This window comes from Zingiber officinale, chromosome 9A (genome assembly GCF_018446385.1).
Source record: "Zingiber officinale cultivar Zhangliang chromosome 9A, Zo_v1.1, whole genome shotgun sequence".
Taxonomy (NCBI): domain Eukaryota; kingdom Viridiplantae; phylum Streptophyta; class Magnoliopsida; order Zingiberales; family Zingiberaceae; genus Zingiber; species Zingiber officinale.
In genome coordinates this window covers 61,192,586-61,216,808 of record NC_056002.1, presented here as the reverse complement: position 1 = coordinate 61,216,808, position 24,223 = coordinate 61,192,586, and the positions used below count along the sequence as shown (strand labels likewise).

Genomic DNA, 24,223 nt, shown 5'->3' with positions numbered 1-24,223 from the left:
TCTCTTCAATAACGTGTAGGTTTGACATAATTATAGCTTTGATAGTCATATAATAGGAAACAATGGGATCAAGCTTGCTGGGTTCCATGTGGATACCATGCATCTTGCACGACTTTTTGATTCTTCTAGGAAACCCAATATTCACTTGAAGCACTTACAAGTGACCCAAAGATCATGTCTCAAGGAAACTCAGATGATGATGTTGAATTAATCAGTGGAAAGATGTCAATGAAATCCATCTTTGGTAAGAAAAAATTAAAGAAAGATGGAACTGAAGGAAAAATTATCACACTTCCTCCTGTTGATGTTCTACAAAGAGAAGAATGAAGATCGTGGATCAGATATTCTGCTTTAGATGCAGTGAATACATTAAAACTTTTTAATCGCTTGAAAGAAAAACTTATGCATGTACCATGGTTTTTGAAAGGCAGTATACAAGGAACAATGTATAACTTCTATGAAAAGTGTTGGCGCCCTTTTGGTGTTCTATTAGTAAAGATGGAATCTGAAGGAATTCTAGTCGATAAAGTCCATCTATCAAAGATTGAAAAGCTCGCTGTTGGTGATAAGAAAATAGTTGCAGATAAATTCAGACAGTGGGCATCCAAGTACTGTGAGGATGCCAAGTATATAAATGTGGGAAGTAATACTCAAATAAGGCAGCTGCTATTTGATGACACATCGAGGAGGTACTTAATATTTTTTTTTAGCTATAGTTATTTCTAACATTTTTACAATGTCGTATGGCCACACCAAAATGCCAAACACTATAGTTGATTACTAAAGTCTCCAAACACTATAGTTGATTACTAGACTTTTCAAAATTTTCCCATGAAGTTTATAGCATTTTGACAGATTTTTTTTTAGCTACCAGTTTGTTGACTGTCAATTTTTATTAAGATTGGTAGAAGCCCTAGATTTGAACATTTTCCTAGAGTAAGCATGTCTTGTTTGAATATTTCATTTATAATTGCTTTATATATTGTCTGCTCAATAGTACTTGGAAGACCAAATTTACCTTGTTGGTTATCAAGTTGCATGTTGCAGTGACGGAAGATGGTAGAAGTATTGTGAAAAAAAATCTTGAGTATGTTTTGTTCTAATTTGCTTGATAAAGCTTTTCTATGTTTATGCAGGTGGTCTATGTGTGCACCAATCAAGGTTGCTTGATGTTATGATTGTTACACATCAAGTTAATCACACTGTTTATGAACTGCTTTACCTGTTTATCAGATGAGTTCAACCCTATTATTGAATCAACAGTTCTGTAATTTTTCCCTTTTTGTCATTATGTTTTGCAGAGGTCGAATTGAGATGAATTTTGAGTCAAAGCCGTTGTCGAAGTTATTTAAGGTCCTTAATACTGAGAAAATATTTGAAGAAGGGAAGAAGGCTCCTCTCAAGTATCGTACAATTCATTTACATAAGATTTGTGAAGGTTTGCAAACCGATATGTATACAGCTAGTAGGTTTCAGTCTTTAAGTGCTGATGCTCTAAAAGTATTTGCTAGAAACATCCCCAGCAATCAGATTTATTGGATCGATAATGCATGTAGTGATGAGTATGTCACTGAAGAAGGGATAATGGACGACCACAAGCTATCAGATACAGGGACAGATTATGAAGACTGCTCTTATGGTACTGCATTTGAGGCATTTGGAGGAGGCAATAAAGGAAGGGAGGCCTGTGAAGCTATTGCTGCTCTTTGTGAAACATCTGCCATTGATTCACTGATAACAAATTTCATTATTCACTGATAGCTGCTCTTGGTTCGTGACAGCTCCCATGGGGACGATAGAGACAAGGAGCCCCTCCTGCTTTGGGGCTTCCCTGTCGCCTTCCCGAGTTAAACTTCAGTCGTAAGCCTTTTCATGTGCTGCTCCACCAATGAGAGAGGTAGAGGCGACACGTCGCGAGTTTGATAAACAAAGGACGGCACCGAATCTGGTTGACTTTTTTTACTCTCCCTCTCCTCGATTTGCCTCTGTTTTCACTCTATATAAACCGTAAGAACACTCGGTGATTGTTTCCTATCATATACTGTTGCTATATCTCTTTAATTTGCACTCTGAAGCCAGGTTTAATTGATATCGAGTTGAGATTTTGAGATGGGGAGAACACCTTGCTGCGACAGAGATGACCTGAAGAAAGGCTCGTGGACTCCGGAAGAGGACCAAAAGCTCGTTGTCTGCATACAGAAGCACGGCCAAGGAAACTGGAGGACTCTTCCTAAGAAAGCTGGTATACTAGTTACTGCTCGAAACATGAGAATCATATAGCGATTGATAAAATATTGATTTATGGGTTGTTGATTGATTTACAGGGCTCGCAAGGTGTGGCCAGAGTTGCCGGCTCCGGTGGACGAACTACCTCCGGCCGGACATCAAGCGAGGAAGGTTCTCGTTTGAAGAGGAAGAGACCATCATCCAGCTGCACAACATGTTAGGCAATAAGTAGAATTCTTCTCTAACTTATTTTTAGTGAGAATTCTACCTCTGTTTTCATTCTTCTGCTCTTCAATATCTATTAGCTATTAGCTTTTGAAGTAAAAAGAATATTGTTTATTTTATGGATACTGTTGGAATATTTGTGAACAGTGAATATTTGTGTATTTTATGGATCTATTAGCTTTTGATGTAAGAAGAATATTTATGTAATTTATGAATATTTGTGTATTTTATGAATACTGTTGAAAGAAGAATATTTGTGTAATTTGTGAATATTTGTATATTTTCTTGGATACTATCGGTTTTTCACTGTTTCGGAAATAGAATTTACGTTGTTAAACAATACTAATATTACATCGGTTTTCCACCGCTGCAAAACCGGTGTCCTTAACTAATATTACATCGGTTGTATACCGCTGTCAAAACTGGTGTTATTAACATATAATATTACATCGGTTTTACACCCGATGTCATTAAGTGATACTACACCGGTTTTAACCCGATGTCTAAAATGGAAGACCTTTTACCTCGCCTTCATAGACATCGGTCGAAAATGTAATAGACATCGGTGGAAAACCGATGTCTATGAGGGTTTTTGTTGTAGTAATATCATGGCATGTGAAGCACATAAAGGGTCATAATTGGGTCTCAATCATCAATCCCTCATTGGTGGCCGAAACATGCAAGGGATCACCTAAGTTGCAAGCAATCATATAAACATATGAACCCTAAACCAATTTAATAACATTTATCATAAGGAACATCATAAGCATATTTAGTTTAGGTTCTAAGCTTCCTAGGTCCACAATTTATGATGTGGCTGAAACATGCAAAGGTCTAAACCTAGGTTACAAGCAATCATATAAACATATGAACCCTAAACCAATTTCATAACATTTATCATAAGGAACATCATAAGCATATTTAATTTAGGTACTAAGTTTCCTAAGTCTAAACTCATGATGTGGCCGAAAGTCATGAAGAGTGGAATTAAATTCTAAACCAACCACAAGCAAAAGAAGATCATGGTAACTTCATATCATATCATAGGGAAGAACATGAGCATGTTAGAGTTGAGTTTAAGCTTTCGTAGGCCTTCAAACCTATCTTGGCCGAAAGTTCAAACATGAAAACCTAGTTCTAAACAACATGAAATCATAAGTACATCAAGTTATCTTCTTATCATATCATAAGGAAGAACATGAGCATGTTAGAGTTGAGTTTAAGCTTGCCTAGGCCTTCAAACCTATCTTGGCCGAAAGTTCAAACATGAAAACCTAATTCTAAACAACATGAAATCATAAGTACATCAAGTTATCTTCTCATCATATCATAAGGAAGAACATGAGCATGTTAGAGTTGAGTTTAAGCTTGCCTAGGCCTTCAAACCTATCTTGGCCGAAAGTTAAACATGAAAACCTAGTTCTAAACAACATGAAATCATAAGTACATCAAGTTATCTTCTCATCATATCATAAGGAAGAACATGAGCATGTTAGAGTTGAGTTTAAGCTTGCCTAGGCCTTCAAACCTATCTTGGCTGAAACCCTAAGATGGGGTTTATCTAATTCCAAGCAACATACAAGCATGAACTCTAAGGAAATATGCATATCGTATCATAAGAAAATTCATAAGCAAGTTAGTTTTGAGTTAAAGCTTTCCTATGCTTTAAAACTTCTCATAGCCGAATCCTACCAGGACATCCCTAACGTTTTTTTTTCTAACCTTTCAAGTTTATAGAAAAACCATAAACCACTTGTACCATAGGTGAGGGGATACTCACCTCCTTTTGCTTGATCTTTTCTTAAGAGAAGGTACCCTTGTGGAGAAGAAGAAGAAGAGAGCTCCTCCTTCTAGTATTCCTTTTTGCCCTTCTTGCTTGTAAGAAGTAGATCTTGAGGACTTCTTCTTGTGGTTTATTTTTCTTAGGGAGAAAACTTAGTTGGATTTTGGAATTTGGGAGAGGGGAGGCTCTAGGTTTCGGCAATGGTGAGGAAGGAGGAAGAAGAAAGGAATAAAAATGGTACTCTCCTTTCTTATTTATCCTTAATGATAAAATAAAGGAAAAATGTCCCTATACATCCCCCTTGATTTCTCAAATCCCTCTCCTCATTAACTCCCACGAAAATAGAAGAAAGAAAGAAAAGAAAAGAAAAGAACACAAGGAGATGGCAACTTGTCTTTTGCTTATTCTTTTCTTTATCAAGGGAAGAGGAGTTAAGCTACTTGGTTTTCTCTTGTTCCTTTACTTAACTATCTTCTCACTCTTAACTAACATTTCCATTCTTTTCTATTCACATATTATTCATTACTCTAGTGGTTACCATACACCAACTTAATTCTATCATTTGTGGAAGGTTCAAGGTTCAATCCTTGACCTCACCCTTTCTTTCCATTTTTTGGTTTCTATTTCCATTTCTCTTTTTCTTTTATTCTAAAAGAAAAAATACTCATAGGTATAGCTTATCATTTCGTGGGTGTTACAGTACCCCATACCTCATAGAAAGTTCATCCTCGAACTTAAAATAGCGACATCAGGTGGCACAGGACTTCCTGCTGAGGGCATCAGCCACTTTGTTCGCCTTTCCTGGATGATAAAAGATCTCGCAGTCATAGTCTTTGACTAGCTCGAGCCATCTATGTTGTCTCATATTCAAGTCTTTCTGTGTGAAGAAATATTTCAGACTCTGGTGGTCGGTATAAATTTTACACTGACCTCCATATAAATAATGTCTCCATGTTTTGAGAGCAAAGACCACGGCTGCTAGTTCTAGGTCATGAGTGGGGTAATTCTTTTCATGCTTTTTAAGTTGTCTAGAGGCGTAGGCAATGACCTTGCCGCCTTGCATGAGTACAGCTCCCAGTCCTAATATGGAGGCATTGCTGTACATATCGAAGCCTTTGTTACTCTCCGGAAGAGTAAGGATCGGAACACTAGTCAGTCTCCTTTTCAATTCTGTGAAACTCTTCTCGCAGTCATCTGTCCATTCATACTTTTTGTTCTTTTTGGTGAGAACTATCATAGGGGCTGCAATTTTGGAAAAATCTTCTACAAATTTCCTGTAGTAGCCTGCTAGCCAGAGAAAACTTCTGACTTCACTGGCATTCTTTGGCCTGTTACAGTTACTTACAGCTTCGATCTTGCTCGGATCTACCATTACTCCATCCTTGGAGATAACATGACCTAAGAATGATATTCGATCGAGCCAGAACTCGCATTTGGAAAACTTTACATATAGTTGTTTCTCTTGAAGGGTCTGCAACACTGTGTTCAGGTGTTTGGCATGCTTCTTGGGTTCTTGAATAGATGAGAATATCGTCAATGAAGATGATCACAAATTTGTCGAGATATGCCGTAAATACCCGATTCATCAGATCTATAAATGTAGCAGGAGCATTGGTTACTTCGAAGGGCATAACTATAAACTCATAGTGTCCGTATCTTGTTTGAAATGTCATCTTCGGAATATCATCCTGTTTCACTTTCACTTGATGATAGCCAGACCTTAGATCAATCTTTGAGAAGACGGTTGCACCCTTTAGTTGGTCGAACAGGTCGTCGATCCGTGGGAGAGGGTACCGGTTCTTGACTGTCACATTATTTAGCGCTCGGTAGTCTATACACATTCGCATAGACCCATCCTTCTTTTTCACGAACAATACCGGAGCTCCCCATGGAGAGTGACTAGGGCGGATAAGTCCCTTGTCGAGTAACTCTGATAGTTATCCCTGAAGTTCCTTCAACTCAGCCGGCATCATACGATAGGGTGCTTTAGAGATTGGTTTAGTACCAGGAGTCAATTCGATCTCGAATTCTATTTCTCTATCAGGGGCTAATCCTGGTAGTACATCCGGAAATACCTCTGGATAGTTGCATACCACCCGGACATCTTCTAGCTTCTGGTCCTCGGTTTGACTTGTGTCAACCATATGTGTTAGAAAGCTAGTACATCCTTTATTTAACATCTTCTGTGCCTTTATGGCTGATAAGAATCCCACAATTTCTTTCCTTGGTTCTCCAATAAATTCGAACTTCAGTCCGGCTTCCGGTCGGAAGACTACTTTTCTTTTACGACACTCGATTGAAGCGCCATACTTGCTCAGGAAATCCATGCCCAGTATAATGTCAAAATCCTGCATGTCGAGTACTATCAGATCGCAGTAGAGTTCTCTGTCTACGATTCGGATAGGCACGGCTCATAGCATCTGATCGGATGGCATCATTTCTCCCGAAGGCAGGGTCGTCAAAAATTTGCCATTTAAGACTTGTGGTGGCATCTCTAACTTCTTCATGAAAGGCGTGGAGACAAACGAGTGTGTCACCCCAGTATCAAATAACACAGTAGCATACTGACTGAAAATAGGTAGTTAACCTGTGACAACTGTAGAAGCACTCGCCACATCTTCCTTGGTGAGAGAGAAAACCCTGGCATTCGTCGTCTCTGGTGGGGCTTCTAATCTCCCTTGGCTAATCAGAGTCCCTTCTAGAGCCGCTTGCATCTGATGTAGCTGTGCGGGGGTACTCCTGTTCTAGTCATACTACTGAGATGGTACCTGGAGCCGAGTAGGGCAGTCTCTGACCATATGTCCTTCTTGTCCACAATTGTAGCACTTTCTCGTACCCTGGCGGCATACTCCGGAATGTTGCTTTCCGCAAGTGGTACACTGAGAGTACTTAGGTTGCTTATTTGCTGGACCACTTTTAGTGTTGCTCCATTGCTTTCTCTTTCCAGTGGAGTTTCCTTTCAAGTTCGTCTTGGTACTCTGCGGTTTCTGTCCTTCTATCTATGCCGGGTTCTTTCCATCGTTCATCGCCTTCTGATAATGTTCGGTGATCAAGGCACTGCTGACTAGCTCTTCCGTGGTTTGCGGTCTATTAACTCCGCCGGCCACATTCAAAGCTATCTCAGGTCGGAGCATCTTCAACATTAGTCTGACCCGTTCTCTTTCCGTGCTGACCAACTCTGGACATAGGCATGCGAGGCAGTTGAAGCGCTTCACTGCTTCGTTGACAGATAAGTCACCTTGCCAGAACTCGGTGAACTCGTCGTAATGTCGATTCGTCACTCACATATGGAAATACTCCTCCAAGAACTCCTCTTCAAAGTCTGCCCAATTCATCAGGTTGACTTGTCTTTTGGTCTTAACTCTTTCCCACCACATTCTTGCGTCTCCGGAAAAATAAAATGACACGCACTTGATCTTTTCTGGTACGGGCCAATCCAGCAGTTATACAATACTTTCCACTGTCTTGAACCAGGCCTGAGCGTCCCATGGCTCGCAAATACCTGAGAAGTTCTCCGGCTTCAGCCTTAGCCACTATATTAAATAGGTCTCCTATCGGACCACTGGGCCAGGGGCTACCGGTGGTACTGGTGCAGCTATTGGTATGATGGGCACTACATTCTGATTTATTGGCGGGGTGGTAGGGTTTCCTTGCTGATTCATCAGGGTAGTGATCACTTGTTGTTGTTTCGTGATCTGACATTGGAGGTCTGTAACCACTTGGGTCAGATCTGGTGGAGTCACTGTCTCCTCGGTCCTGTTCCCCCATCTTCTAGTAGCCATGTTTATCTTCATAAATGACAACAAGGCTAGCATAAGTCATCATTGTTCCTAACCAGGCTAACATAAGGTGATTATCATTCCTAATAAGTCCTAGCATACGTTATCCTGTCCTACCATCATGCATCCCTAGACTAAAACTGTGAATCATAAAAAATATAGACATGCATACTAGATTAAAAACACTACTTATCATGCATAAAAGAAATAAGGTAAGCATAGAAATTCTTACTTGGAGCGGTAGAGTAGAGGCTTGATGTGTGGGTAGCGGGAAGGCTAAACTTGGCTCTGATACCAACCTGTAACAGCCCGCCCCCTCTTGCTAGTGGAGGCGGTGTTACTTTCTACATACATAACGTACGTACATGAATTTCTAAACAGCGGAAGTAATCGTTCATTTTTTTTTTCACAACTAATCATACTAGCATGCTGAGCATAGTTACAAACTTAAAGAGTCATAATATCCATATCTTAACATAAGCATAAGTGATCATGCAAGTCATCAACATAAAATAAGCATAGTTCATATCAATCCTAAATCAACATAAGCAGGTCTTTCTTTCTTAGCCAAGCCACCACCACACACATCTCCTGCCCCTCCTGCTGCTCCTTTAGTTTATCCATCCTTTACCTTTATCTGTGGTACAAGGAAAGTAACTATAAGCACACAAGGCTTAGTGAGATCCTTTCCTACTCATAAAAACCATATGTCATAACCTAATCATTCAACATAATACAGATAGCATGGACATACAGAACATCTAAACCACATATTTTGTAAGAGTAATCATATCACATATCATAGAATACATGAACATCATATCATAGCACGAATGTAAATGGAACTCATACCATCACATAAATGGAAATCATAACATGGCATAAATGAAAAACATATCATAGCATAAAGGACATATGATAGCATAAAGGAGCATCATAGCATGACATATGAAAGCATCAGGTCATATCATATCATATCATAAAAGGAAATAAGCATCATGGCATATCCTATCATAGCATAAAGAACATCATATCATAACATAAATGTAAGCATCATATCATATCATTTCATAACCATACATGCAAGATGTCCTTTAAAACATGAGTAACGTCATGGTGCAAGATGTCTTAAAAATAATATAATATAGTACTTGAAAATAATCTCAACATGAGGGGGCCCGACTTAGTACCACATACATACATAAATGCACGCATCCTAAGTAGATCCAAGGTAGCTAGTCTTGAACCTCCTAGGAAACTAGGCCCGTAGCTCGACCTAGGGGCACGTAAGGAGCCCACCCTTTACTAGGCCCGTACTACGACCTAGGGGCGCATAAGGAGCCCACCCTTTTGATACAAGTCATACAAAGTAAAATAACATGTCATATAATCATAGCATATCATGTTCATGTCATTCATAGCATATCATGCACATGTCATCCATAGCATATCATGTTCAAGTCATTCATAATTCATCATGTTCATGTCATTCATAACTTAACATAGCATGAAGAGTGCTCTTAGTCCCACTTGATAGGGAAGCAACTCTTAGGCTTTTCACTTAGCATATCATAAAGAGTGCTCTTAGTCCCACTTGATAGGGAAGCAACTCTTAGGCCTTTACATTGTCATTTCATAAGCATACATACTTGAGCATATAGCACATCATAGGAGATCTTTTCAATGCATGATTCATAAGCATACATAAATGAGCATATATCATATCATGGGAACATAATCATGCATGACACATAAGTTAACATCTCATAAATCATATCATGGAATGTGAAGCACATAAAGGGTCATAATTGGGTCTCAATCATCAATCCCTCATTGGTGGCCGAAACATGCAAGGGATCACCTAAGTTGCAAGCAATCATATAAACATATGAACCCTAAACCAATTTCATAACATTTATCATAAGGAACATCATAAGCATATTTAGTTTAGGTTCTAAGCTTCCTAGGTCCACAATTTATGATGTGGCCGAAACATGCAAAGGTCTAAACCTAGGTTACAAGCAATCATATAAACATATGAACCCTAAACCAATTTCATAACATTTATCATAAGGAACATCATAAGCATATTTAATTTAGGTACTAGGTTTCCTAAGTCTAAACTCATGATGTGGGCGAAAGTCATGAAGAGTGGAATTAAATTCTAAACCAACCACAAGCAAAAGAAGATCATGGTAACTTCATATCATATCATAGGGAAGAACATGAGCATGTTAGAGTTGAATTTAAGCTTGCCTAGGCCTTCAAACCTATCTTGGCCGAAAGTTCAAACATGAAAACCTAGTTCTAAACAACATGAAATCATAAGTACATCAAGTTATCTTCTTATCATATCATAAGGAAGAACATGAGCATGTTAGAGTTGAGTTTAAGCTTGCCTAGGCCTTCAAACCTATCTTGGCCGAAAGTTCAAACATGAAAACCTAGTTCTAAACAACATGAAATCATAAGTACATCAAGTTATCTTCTCATCATATCATAAGGAAGAACATGAGCATGTTAGAGTTGAGTTTAAGCTTGCCTAGGCCTTCAAACCTATCTTGGCCGAAAGTTCAAACATGAAAACCTAGTTCTAAACAACATGAAATCATAAGTACATCAAGTTATCTTCTCATCATATCATAAGGAAGAACATGAGCATGTTAGAGTTGAGTTTAAGCTTGCCTAGGCCTTCAAACCTATCTTGGCCGAAACCCTAAGATGGGGTTTATCTAATTCCAAGCAACATACAAGCATGAACTCTAAGGAAATATGCATATCGTATCATAAGAAAATTCATAAGCAAGTTAGTTTTGAGTTAAAGCTTTCCTATGCTTTAAAACTTCTCATAGCGGAATCCTACCAGGACATCCCTAAGATTTTTTTTTTCTAACCATTCAAGTTTATAGAAAACCCATAAACCACTTGTACCACAGGTGAGGGGATACTCACCTCCTTTTGCTTGGTCTTTTCTTAAGAGAAGGTACCCTTGTGGAGAAGAAGAAGAGAGCTCCTCCTTCTAGTATTCCTTTTTGCTCTTCTTGCTTGTAAGAAGTAGATCTTGAGGACTTCTTCTTGTGGTTTAGTTTTCTTAGGGAGAAAACTTAGTTGGATTTTGGAATTTGGGAGAGGGGAGGCTCTAGGTTTCGGCAATGGTGAGGAAGGAGGAAGAAGAATGGAATAAAAATGGTACTCTCCTTTCTTATTTATCCTTAATGATAAAATAAAGGGAAAATGTCCCTATACATCCCCCTTGATTTCTCAAATCCCTCTCCTCATTAACTCCCACGAAAATAGAAGAAAGAAAGAAAAGAAAAGAAAAGAACACAAGGAGAAGGCAACTTGTCTTTTGCTTATTCTTTTCTTTATCAAGAGAAGAGGAGGTAAGCTACTTGGTTTTCTCTTGTTCCTTTACTTAACTATCTTCTTACTCTTAACTAACATTTCCATTCTTTTCTATTCACATATTATTCATTACTCTAGTGGTTACCATACACCAACTTAATTCTATCATTTGTGGAAGGTTCAAGGTTCAATCCTTAACCTCACCCTTTCTTTCCATTTTTTGGTTTCTATTTCCATTTCTCTTTTTCTTTTATTCTAAAAGAAAAAATACTCATAGGTATAGCTTATCATTTCGTGGGTGTTACAAGTTATGATTATGTGCGGTCATTATGTTAGATATGTTTAGGTGCATTGATTATGTTGTATATGATCATGTTCTTATTCCCTACTGAGATTGTATACATTGATCTTCATATTTTCTATAGACCATGCACTATCTTGTCTATTACTCGTTGAGTGACCCGCACTCACCACCTCGTTTGTGTATTGTCTTTTCCTCAATTAGGAGGTAGATGATTGTGGAGTCGTTTGGAGTATCCAGTCTGTCGGTCTCACGTCACATCCGAGGATGGTTTCTAGTTTTGTTTCCTATTTTACTTGCATTACTTTTTGTGGACTTGGCATTGTATAACTTGATTTGTTTATGAAGTTTTTCTATGTAGTGTATTGTATTTGTTTTGTTGTGGTTGTATAATGCCTAGTCGGCTAGCATTCTGTCATTTTTGGTTTATGAAATTTCCTTTCATTTTATGCTGTCTTTTTAGTACAGTCGTGTGTACTGTTTATTATACAACTGTGTGGTTGTGATAATTTTATTCCAACTGAGTGGGTTGTGTATATAAATACATAGTTGTGTATGTTCCAGCCATGTGGATTGTTGATTATAGCTTGTGAGTAGTCTTGTGGCATTGTATACATATTTTATTTGTCACTGTTACAGGAGAGATGTTATCTGTTTGTCGGGCAGGGACTCCTCTGGGGCAAGACATGTTGAGTTGGACTCGAGTCTGGATTCGCTTTTAACTTGATCCTCTAGCTCCATCGGCTCCTTGTGAAGTTTGGTTAGACGAGTCCAGAATTCATAGGCATCTCGATGTTTTCTAATTCTACATGTGATTTCATTTGGTAATAATTTTACAATTGAATTTATTACCTTTCTGTCTACTTCTATGCTTTGGGTTGATCGCCTCAGTGCCATGCCACCATCGAAGTCATTCATAAGGATGAAGCTTTCCATTTGCATCCTCCACATATTGAATTCGTGTCTCTTGTACATCTCATATGGAGGTGGTTTGTTGACATTTAACCCCTGCAATTCTTTATACACGATTTTTTAGCATTAAAAGAAAACTCACAAAGATTCTGAGATTATGTCTTGAGGTAAATAGCGCGGAAGATAAAAAAATTACTCGAGTAGTATTGCATGAATTTTGGGAGAAAATAATAATAAAAAAAATATTATGACAAATTTTATCAAATGAGATATTTCACCAATTCTGACTAATGATGAAAAAATAAAAATGGAAGAAACAAGAATTTTTCAATAAAAAAAAATTGGAGGGAAAAGAAAACGAAAGACGTATAATTTTTTTCAAAAAGAACCCCCTGTTCGATTGGTGGTTTGACCAATTCAGAGCGGCCTTGCTCTGATATCACTTATTGGATCGAGACGCACCTGAGGAGGGGGGGAGGTGAATCACGTGGTTTTAAAAAAAAACTTGTCTTTTTCGTTTTAAAAACAATAGTACACAGCAGAAAAAAAAAATAGATAGAAATGAACAAAGACACGAACACAAGGATTTACTTGGTTCATAGCTTTCAACAACTTCTACTCCAAGACCCAGGTCCCGCGAACCTATCAATGGATAATCCACTAAATACCTCTTCCAAAATTGCCGGAAGAGGGGATCGAGTACAAAAGAGTCAGAGAAGTGTAACACACTACACTTTGCATTTATTGAAATTAAGTATAGTAATGAATTCGTTACCAAACACTATTTGTAGTCGGTCGGCTTCAGCTCGGTGTTTAGGTAGCTTCTTTGCGGCAGTCAGACATAGTAGAGTCGTAGTAGAGTAGCAGTAGCAAACCAAAGTAGTTGGAAAGTTGTTCGGACGCGTAGAAGCTCATATAGAAGTTAATGATGAAGCCTTGGGCAAAACATCCTTTTATTGAGCATGGAATGCGTCTTCCATAGCTTTGAAGGCGCCTCCAATGTGAGGAATCTAATCCTGAACTATCAATTCCTTATCTATGATGAAGTCTAAATTTTATCCTTTGGGAGGCGCATTTCAAAGCATTGAAGGCGCCTTCCATAGCACTGAAGGTGTCTTCCATGAACAATGCGAAGGCGCCTTCCATACCATGGAAGGCGACTCAGACATTGTTTATCTAAGGTCTTTTGTACTTCTTTTATCCTGCAACAAGTATTAGTCCAATAACCTGTAAGAGAATGTCAATACAATAATAATAAGTAGTAATTAGATCCTATCTCCTCGAGAGCAGGATCTAGTTAGAGTCTCAATTTCGGTTTCCGAAATGAACCTAAATTGGACCGACGCTTACTGTCCTTTCGAACGGGGATGCGTTCTCACTTAGTCATTCTCCTTTAGTGATTTACCTCTACTTACCAGATGTAGAGTTACCTTCCGGAATCAAACTTCCCGACCTACCAGAATCTCATATTGGTCTTCTCCAATCGAGAATCGCACATCCCGACCTATCGGAATCACACATTCGGTCTTCTCAAATCGTGAATCGCACATCTCGACTCTTGTCAGAATCTCACATCTGGACTTCAATCTATCGGGAATTGAACATCCCGATTTGTCAGAATCACACATCTGGTCTTCAACCAATTAGAAATCGACATCCTGACTGGGTACCGAAATCATACATCCAGTGTCCAACCAATCAAGAATCGAATATCCTGATTGAGATTAGTCAACCTTGCACACTTGGTAACAAGGTTAGATCATAACATGTCTAATTTTAATCTATTTGTTATTTATTAAAACTCAGATTTAACTATTGATACTCACTGCACCAACACATTGAGCCACAACATTTATAGTAGTTAAAAGAAGGTGAATTAGATAGGTAAAATGTGAAAGATGATATATGATGTGAGCTGGGGGCTCAGTACATCTTAGGGACCAATAACGTAGGCACTGTTGATGTCAAGTTGTGGGTGGTCAACTTATGAATGAGTTGTGAAAGTTGAAAACCGTGTAACTATGAGAGTGGGTAGTTTGCAACCTATGTGAATACTCAGTCATTAAGATAATCATAATCGACACTCTATTCGACTGAAGGGTGTTCCTAGTTGATTAGTAAGCTAATTTGATTAAAGAATCGACTCAGGATTGGTATCTTGAAAATAAAACATTGTTTTTGGAGTTTAGTCAACTAGGCAATCAATTGATGAGTTAGAGAAAGCCAGAAGTATTCGTAGAGTTGACACACTAAATTAAAATTACCATGGTCAAATGACTTAGGGACATTATAGGAAATCAATCGAATAATGAGAGAAGTCAAACCTTTTCTCCCTTCAAAAACTACCATTGTCGTCTTCTAGACTGCCATTCGGTCACCATCTATGCCAAACTCAAGATCAAAATGACCACCTTTTTAACTCTTAATCTTGTTTATATATTTTCTTAATAAGCCTTAGATGACTTGTAATTAACTATGCACTATAAACTAGAATAGCATATATGATTAAAAATATATTGAACGAAGAAATCTAATCATTTTATTTTATATTATATAGATCTAGGAGGTTGCCATGAGCAAGGTTGGGGGACCGAAGGTGATTCCGAGTGCACCAGATACAAAGCTTACTGAATCAATTGCAACACTGATGGGAATGCATGCTACAAAAGATAGAGTAATGCCTGATACATCAATCGTCGAATCTGTATCCTTGTACAAGTCCACAGTCACTACATGGGATGAACCTGAGGTTGGCGAATGAAAGTTTGCCTTAGGTGTAATAGGATTTCTAGTTAGTGTAATAATCATATGTACACTAAGGTTCTCCCCATTGGTTGTCGGAACAATGCGAGCTACGTTGGGCCTCAATTCAATATAGCATTTAATTTACATATTTTTAATATACTAGGAGTAAAGAAAAAAGATTTCATAGAAAATTAAAAGGACATTCTTTTTTCAAATATTATCAAAATAGTACCTAACCCATAATTTGATATTCCAAATACCTCATGTGCTCCATTATGAATTAATTTTTATCAAAATTGCACCATTTTAAAATAGTATTGATCAAAGTTGCTCGAACTTTTGTATAAAATTGTTCATAACAAATCCAAAAGCTATATTAAGATTTGGTGGAGATCCAAGAATCTATAGTCGTTGAGTTTTGGATTAAATGCCTTTTGTACAAATTGTTCATAAGATGATAATAATAAAGTGCAAAAAAACTACAAAAAAAAATTATATTTATTTCATCACTTTATAATTAAGAATTATGATTAAGGAATTTATTTTGTTTTAATTTAAAATTCAAAATGATATGAGAATACATTTCCTTTTAACCGTTGGTGAGTCGTTTTCAACGACCAACCAAATTAATTATGTGAATTTAACACTAACAACTCTCATCTACAATAAACAATAATGTGTTGTGGGTTTAGATCCCCATAAATTCATTATTAATTTGCTCACATTACATGTGGCATGCAGTATTCTTTTAGTGTAGAATGGGTACCATAGCGTCGTGTAATTATGCAGTGATAGAGAATTTTTTTTTAATTTTTTTTAAGTATACAAGGATTAGATCTCAACTTTTGATGAATTAACCAATAAATTTTTAACTTAAAAATATTAGACTGATGAGTAATTTACTACAAACGCTCCCTGATTTCACTAAACTTCTATAAAACCTAATTGGTCACTTCAAATTTAATAGACGTAAATTATATATTTAATATCAATTAAAATAAATTAGGCAACATAATTAAATTATCAAAGTAATATAATTAAGATTTTTAAAAAGTCGACAAAGTGTAATTTAACAGTAAAAAAAAATGTTTTTGACTTGTCATGATATTAATTATTTTAGGTCAGTAGGTCATACTTACGCATCCTGCTCCAAGTCAGTTGGCCATACTCATGTCGGATGCTCTAATGAGGAGTCTTTAATTATACCAAGGACAAATTCAGTACAATTCCCTACTCAAGGTTCACTATCTCGACTCTTGCTATCCATCTGGCTCCACCACCTAATTAAGCTCTCTATATAATTCAGTCACTCGAGCTACCCATCTGGCTTAGCCTCCCAAACTCTTTGTTCAATAATACTCTCAATTTCGTAACTTACGATCCGAATAAGAACCTCTTGTTCAATAGTGCTCTTGAGTTCAGGGATTAATTTTCGACGAACAAATACTCTCGAATAAAAAACTTCTTATACTTCTTACGATTCTAATAAGAACCTCTTATTCAATAGTGCTCTCAAGTTCAGGAACTAATTTTCAATGAACAAATACTCAAAAAAAAAACTTCTTCTACTTTTTAGTTATTTGATGGTCGACTATAAGTTAATCTTGTAATTTATCTGTCTTCATATAATGTAGAGAAAGACTATGAGGAACATTTAAGATGAGTGTTGATGCAGGGAGATGGAGAGGAAGACATGTGGGAAAGAGGGGTAGTTTGGTTATTTTACTATAGCCCTTTGATTTAGGGCGTTGTTCATTGAAAGAAAGAAGCCTTCTTCCTTTGTGTTTCTTGGTCGCCATGCTTCTTGGCCGGAAACACGCCACTGCACTTGTGTGAGATACGACAAATAAAATAATAAGGGTTAATTAAGAAATTACTGTTGGTGCGGTTAGCACTAACGATTTAACCCAGGTTTTGATGAATGACAAATCAGGTTAAGTTAGTTTGTTGTTGTCTGACACTTTGATCGAGTGTGCAGGAGAAGTCTAGACAGGTCGATGGGTTGACCGGATGTTTGGCACGAAGCCCAGCTAGGTCGACGGGTTGACCGGATAGCTGACACGAAGTCCAAGCGGGTCGACGGGCTGACCGGACGCTTAGGCACGAAGTCCAGCTAGGTCGACGGGCTGACCGGATAGCTGGCACGAAGTCCAGACGGGTCGACGGCCTGACCGAACGTCTAGCAGGTAAGTGAGGTAAGTCACTGGAGGGGAGTGACTGCGAGGACGCGTTCTCGGGAAGAGAACATTAGGCGTCGATCCGGCTTAGATCCATTTCGGATATCTAAGTCGAGATCGTGACTAGATTCCGGTCTCGGAAAGACGGAATCTAAGTCATACTCTTTTCTATTACTTTGTTGAACTTTAATTGTGCTAACAATCTGTTTTACAGGATATATATTTGCCTCGGACTAACTCTATTTTGCAGGAGAAGGGATCCGGGCGCCCGGAGGTGAATTTTATCCAAACCAAGTCGTCGTCACGTGGAGTTCACTGATTAGAGCTGCCACGTCGAACCAGGGCGCCCGGAGCAGCATATAAAAGAAGCCCCAGGGGTGGAGCTTCAACATCAACTCAGAACTCTTAGACTGCTTGCTCTGCTGCTCGGCGCTCCAACGACGCTAACAAAGCTCCGACAACGCGCTCTTTTTCTTGTAGCTTTCCTTCTGTCGGTATAGCTTTGTTTTACTGTTTATTAGTATTTCTTGTACTGCCTTTGTAATTATCATTTCGAACTGCTAGTAAATTGCCTAACGAAAGTACTCACGGAGTACGGGTTTTCGAATATGAGTCGTCACAGGCTCCGAACGAAGTAAAATTACTGTGTCTGTTCTTTTAAATTCCGCTGCGCTTAACTCTTTTTCAACATTATTTTTCGAATCGATATTCACCCCCCCTCTATCGACGTTTCACTATCCAACAAGTGGTATCAGAGCAGATACCGCTCTGATTTGGTGCAACCACCAATCAAGCAAAAGGGGGTCGTTTTAAAGAAAAAAAATTTAGATATTGTTTGTCTTTTAAATAAAACGGTTTTCATTTTTTCCCTCCAAAACGGTTTTTGAAAAATACATCGCCATCTTTTCACCATTGTTTAGTATTTAAAAAATATTATATTTTCAAAATTTTGAAATAATATTTTTTAAAATATTTTTTTTAATATTTTAATAACATTTTATTATTTTTTCCAAAAATAGTGAAATATTATCTTTTTCAGCACTGCTAATCCAAGACCAAGTCTTGGGATTTTTTTTCGTTTCTCTGTGTGTAAGAATAATGACTCTTCAAGAAGGACGGAACCCCCACGAACCACCACCATACGATCAAGATTTCAACTATTGGAAGCGATTAATGGAATGCTTCTTAGGAAGCGTAAACTTTGATTATTGGCTGATATTGAGAAAACCTTCTCAGAACTCAGAACTAAAAACAAATGTAAGTAAAATCATTTGTAATGTTTTACCTAACAATGTTTTATGTAGAGTAAAAAAGTACAAAGATGCACATGAGCTTTGGAGCCAATTGATCAAACTTCACGAGGAGCCGATGGAGCTCGAGGATCAAGTAAAAATCAAATCCGAACACGGGTTAGATCCAATCGAAAAGCCTACTGAATTAGGGGTTGCGCTCAAGGTTAGTGATATTTACCAAAATACCCCTGCTAATAGTAGTTTAAAAAATATGAGCATTGATCTGGTTATTTCAGAAAATATATGTGAAAATAATGTAGTTGACAATAATTACAAAAATACCCCTAGGATATTATCTGATAAAACAAATCCAATTAATTTAAAGAATTCAAACTTGAACCTAAACAAATCTGAAAACTCAAATGATAGAGATGACAAGGTCAATATTGATCTAGATAAAATTAATAAATTATTTAATAATCTAGACAATATTAATCTAGAAAATCTTATCCAAACTCAAGATAATTTAATTAATAAAAAATTAAATTTTAATGATAAGAATAATCTAATAAATTCCACTAATTATATCAACTTAAAAAATAAAGAAAATATAAGAATAAAATCAAACACTTTGATAAAATCAAAACTAAATTTAACAAAATTAAAATTAAATGTTAAAAATAACATATTAAATAAAGATAATTTGAAAAATTCAAAATTAATAATTAATAAAAGGTTAAAAGATAAACCTTTAAGGAAATATAATTCAAACAATTTAATTAATTCAAATTTAAAAATGAATAAAAACTTAAACTTTAAAAATAAGATATTAAAGAAAGATAATTCAATTAACCTAATAAAAGTGAAATTGAAAGAAAATTTAAATATTAAATACATTCTCTTAAAAAAAGATAATTTGACTAATTTAATTAATTCAAAATTAAAAACTTGAATCTAAATTATAAATTAAACATTAAATTTTAACCAAAACTTAACTATAATAAACACAGAACTAAAAACTAAATTAATGACCAATAATTCAGGGGGAGGCTCCAGAATAGCTGGCACCTCCAAAACTAACCTACCCGACAGGGTAACCCTAACCAACCTACCTAAAAAGGGTAACCTCAACCAACCTACCTGACAGGGTAATTAGGACTAGTTAAAGAGGGTTCAAGTTTAACTTGAATCATGGTATTGGTAAAGTTTTTTGATGATAGTACGTTGGGGAAGCTTGGGCATCGCATGTCTAGAAAAATATGACTTCAATCTGGTGCATTTGGCCAAGTGGAACCGACCGAAACTACCTTTAAATGGATCCTAACTAGTTAGACCAAGGTTTAGTACTAAGCTCCATGGATAGGACTATTCGGAAAACCTCGAAAGGTTGGTTACTTCTAATGACGTCTAAGTGACTCACCAAGCTTAGAAGTTTATCCAAAGAATGTCTATTTGTTGAGACCAAAGCTAAACCTGAATCTAACACATGTTAAATCAAACTCTGTAATTAAATCTAATTCATCTCACAAAATTATAGGATTCCCTGATTGATAATCTAGATCGGATGAGATGAATAAGGATTAAATTAATTAATTTTTAAACTAAATTAAAATTAATTAAAATTAAATTTTGAATTTCAAATTAAATTAAAATTAATTAAAATTAAATTTTGAATTTCAAATTAAATTAAAATTAATTAAAATTAAATTTTGAATTTCAAAATTAAAATTAAATTTCAAATTTCAAATTAAATTAAAATTTATTAAAATTAAATTTTGAATTTCAAATTAAAATTAATTTTCAAATTTCAAATTAAATTTCAAATTTCAAATTAAATTAAAATAAATAAAAATTAAAATTAAATTAAATTAACATAAAATTAAATTAAAATTAAATTTTTTAAAAATCTATATTAAAAATTAAACTTAATTTTTTTAACATAAAATTTTATTTTAAAACTTAATTTTTTTTAACTTAAAAATTTATTTGAAAAATTAAACTTAATTTTTTTTTAACTTAAAAATTTATTTTAACATAAAAATTATTTTAACTTAAAAATTTATTATTTTAACTTAAAAATTTATTTTAACCTAAAAATTATTTTAAATTAAAAATTTATTTTAACCTAAAAATTATTTTAACTTAAAAATTTATTATTTTAACTTAAAAATTTATTTTAATCTTAAACATCAATTTACCTTAAAATTATTTTTTAATTTAACTTAACTGAAAATTAAATCTTAAATTAAAACTTAATATTGAAATTACAATTAAAATTAAAAATTTTAACTTAAACTTAAAATTAAACTTAAACTTAAGTTAACCACTCATATTAATTTAAATCTATATTCAAAACTGAATCAAATGTATATTAATTGACATAAAACATATTATAAAAATTATTTTAAATTCCTTTTAAATGCTGTTTTAGAAATCCCTTTAAAAAAATTAAATAAATAAATAAAAATAATAATAATAATAATAATTATAACTAACACTTTCATTGACCAACTCAATCAAGTAATATGAAATTTAAATTATTTCACTAAGTATTAAATTATTAAATCAATTAAAAACTAATCAATAAATTATTGATAATTCTTAACTGTTATTGAATTAATAAAATCTTATCTTATTTAGCCTTAAACTAAAGTTAAGCGCCTGAATCTAAAGTTAATTAATAATTGATTAATCAAATTCAAATAAACAGTTATACCAAGGATACAGAGATAATAATATAAGTGTTACTAAATTAGACAAATGTGTTAGGGCTTTGAAATTTAACACAACCAAACCTTAGTATTAACTTAAGGGGGAGATATTAAATTAAGGGGAGTAACCAATTCAGGGGGAGGTTCAATTTTTTCTTTTTAAATCCCCTAGAAAAATTAATAAATTAAAGGAGAGTAATAAATTAAAGGAGTATCAAATTCAGGGGGAGGTTTTTTTTAATCTCCTTAAGTGTTACTTTTTTCTCTTTAAAATCTCTTTAGAAAATTCTACCCCAATTACTTTGAAAATCTTATATTAAAAATCCTTAGCAAATATTTTCAAAAGCTTTATTTTAGATATCAGGTTTAGGGGGAGGATTAAATCAACACTTAGCACCTAAATTATTTTCTCCACCTTAAACATAAAGTTTTTACAAACTTAGTCAGTATTGAAAAGTAGATTTTTCTTCAAACTTAGTTTTGAAATCCTTAGTCTTGAAAACTTATCCTTATAAACCTATTATTGAAAACTAATTTCTATAAAACTAAATTCTTCAATTTGATTTTATAAACTGAGGTTTTGAAAATTGAATCCTTTGCAAACTCAGTCTTGAAAAGTATATTTATTCAAACTCAGTCTTGAAACTTTGATTTTGAAAATTTAAGTTTGAAAAACTTGAATTTTTAACTTTGACCTTAAAATTATACTTGAAAAATTAGCTATTTTTCAAAGTTACTAAGTTATAAATCAGCTATTTTTCAAGACTTAGTTTTTTTAAGAAGTAAAGGTAAAACTATCTTTTAAACTCCCCTAGGTTAACTTGACATTTTTTTACCTTGTCTGTATCTATGATTATTTAACATTAGTTCTTTTGATGAATGACAAAGGGGGAGGGTTAGGTGGTTAAGTTAGCTAAACCAAACTGAAAATACAAACTAACTTAAAAAACCACATAAATGCATGTTGTTTCTTGCATAGGTTTTCACTAACTTAATCATGTTGTCATTCCATCAAAAAGGGGGAGATTGTTAGTGCGGTTAGCACTAACGATTTAACGCAGGTTTTGATAAATAACAAATCAAGTTAAGTTAGTTTGTTGTTGTCTGACACTTTGATCGAGTGTGCAGGAGAAGTCCAGACAAGTCGACGAGCTGACCGGATGTCTGGCACGAAGCCCAACTAGGTCGACGGGCTGACCGGATAGCTGGCACGAAGTCCAAGCGGGTCGACGGGCTGACCGGACGCTTAGGAACGAAGTCCAGCTAGGTCGACGGGCTGACCGGACGTCTGGCAGGTAAGTGAGGTAAGTCACTGGAGGGGAGTGACTGCGAGGACGCGTTCCCGTGAAGGGAACATTAGGCGTCGATCCGGCTTAGATCCATTTCGGATATCTAAGTCGAGATCGTGACTAGATTCCAGTCTCGGAAAGATGGAATCTAAGTCATACTCTTTTCTATTACTTTGTTGAACTTTAATTGTGCTAACAATCTATTTTACAGGATATATATTTGCCTCGGACTAACTCTATTTTGCAGGAGAAGGAATTTCTGGAAATAGGAGGTTAGGGCGCCCGAAAGGGATCCGGGCGCCCGGAGGTGAATTTTATCCAAACCAAGTCGTCGTCACGTGGAGTTCACTATTTAGAGCTGCCACGTCGTACCAGGGCGCCCGAAAGGGATCCAGGCACCCGGAGCAGCATATAAAAGAAGCCCCAGGGGTGGAGCTTCAACATCAACTCAGAACTCTTAGACTACTTGCTCTGCTGCTCGGCGCTCCAACGACGCTAACAAAGCTCCGACAATGCGCTCTTTTCCTTGTAGCTTTCCTTCTGTCGGTAAAGCTTTGTTTTACTGTTTATTAGCATTTCTTGTACTGCCTTTGTAATTATCATTTCAAACTGCTAGTAAATTGTCCAACGAAAGTACTCACGGAGTACGGGCTTTCGAGTAGGAGTTGTCACAGGCTCCGAACGAAGTAAAATTACTGTGTCTGTTCTTTTAAATTCCGCTGCGCTTAACTCTTTTTCAACATTGTTTTTCGAATCGATATTCACCCCCCTCTATCGACGTTTCACGATCCAACAATTACCTTATTCGATTTCTTAAGAATTTTTAGAATTTTTTATAAATTTTAAAGGAGTCTTTTTATAAGCTATGGGAATAAATGAGATAGAATAAAAGTCTGTTTAAGTTATCCTATTCAAATAAGGAAATGTTTATTTTCCTAAATTCATTTTCTTTCCCTTTGCAAATTCCCGTTCCCTAGACTCTCACGTGACCCCTCTCCCTTCTCTCCTCATTGTCGTCGACATCTCCATCCTCCTCTCTTCATCGTCAGATCACCAATCCACCATCGCCGGCACCTAAGTGCCACCCGGCACCGCCCCTTCACGTGAGGCAAAATCAGTGACACCACAACCATCGCTGATTCCTCATTCTCTTATTCTTGCGTCTGCATTGCCTGATTTTCCCAACACCACCGATCTCATTTCACTGGCTACTACAAGCCCAACTGTCAACGTCGTGCCTCCCTCTCCCCGCTGCGAGTTCAGCCCAGATGTTGCTTCCTACTCGCGAGCAACCAAAGCTGGACACCGACCCTCTCTAGATTGTTAGGCATTGAAGTCTAACTCCATTGTAGATAATGTTGTCATTGTCGTGGTCACTACTAGAGAGTTGAGCCGCCACCGCCACCTCCCTTAACCGGCCAGCATAGCCATGGCCACGAGCTCCCTACTCTATAGTCGTAGCCACCAGTAGGCGTCGGTTTTTGAAGTTGTGAGTTTT

General features: G+C 36.1%; 1 protein-coding gene and 1 long non-coding RNA gene across 3 annotated transcripts; both read left to right on the top strand.

Annotated features, from left to right (window-relative positions):
- The first annotated feature begins 611 nt into the window (after positions 1–611).
- On the top strand, positions 612–1,555 carry LOC122021088. Its single transcript, XR_006122447.1, has 3 exons — positions 612–689; positions 1,302–1,438; positions 1,502–1,555. It is a non-coding gene; the product is annotated as an uncharacterized LOC122021088 (long non-coding RNA).
- Positions 1,556–1,885: 330 nt separating this feature from the next.
- Positions 1,886–2,658, top strand: LOC122021087 (transcription factor MYB41-like). 2 transcript variants are annotated; one of them, XR_006122446.1, is made up of 3 exons: positions 1,886–2,007; positions 2,080–2,242; positions 2,325–2,658. XR_006122446.1 is itself a non-coding variant. In XM_042579173.1 (2 exons), the coding sequence occupies exons 1-2, from the start codon at positions 2,110–2,112 to the stop codon at positions 2,456–2,458; spliced, it is 267 nt and encodes an 88-aa protein (XP_042435107.1). In that variant the 5' UTR covers positions 2,016–2,109; the 3' UTR covers positions 2,459–2,658. The 2 variants fall into 2 exon arrangements, 1 of the variants encoding a protein (XP_042435107.1); XM_042579173.1 differs by lacking the exon at positions 1,886–2,007 and having other exon boundaries at positions 2,016–2,242.
- Positions 2,659–24,223: the final 21,565 nt, after the last annotated feature.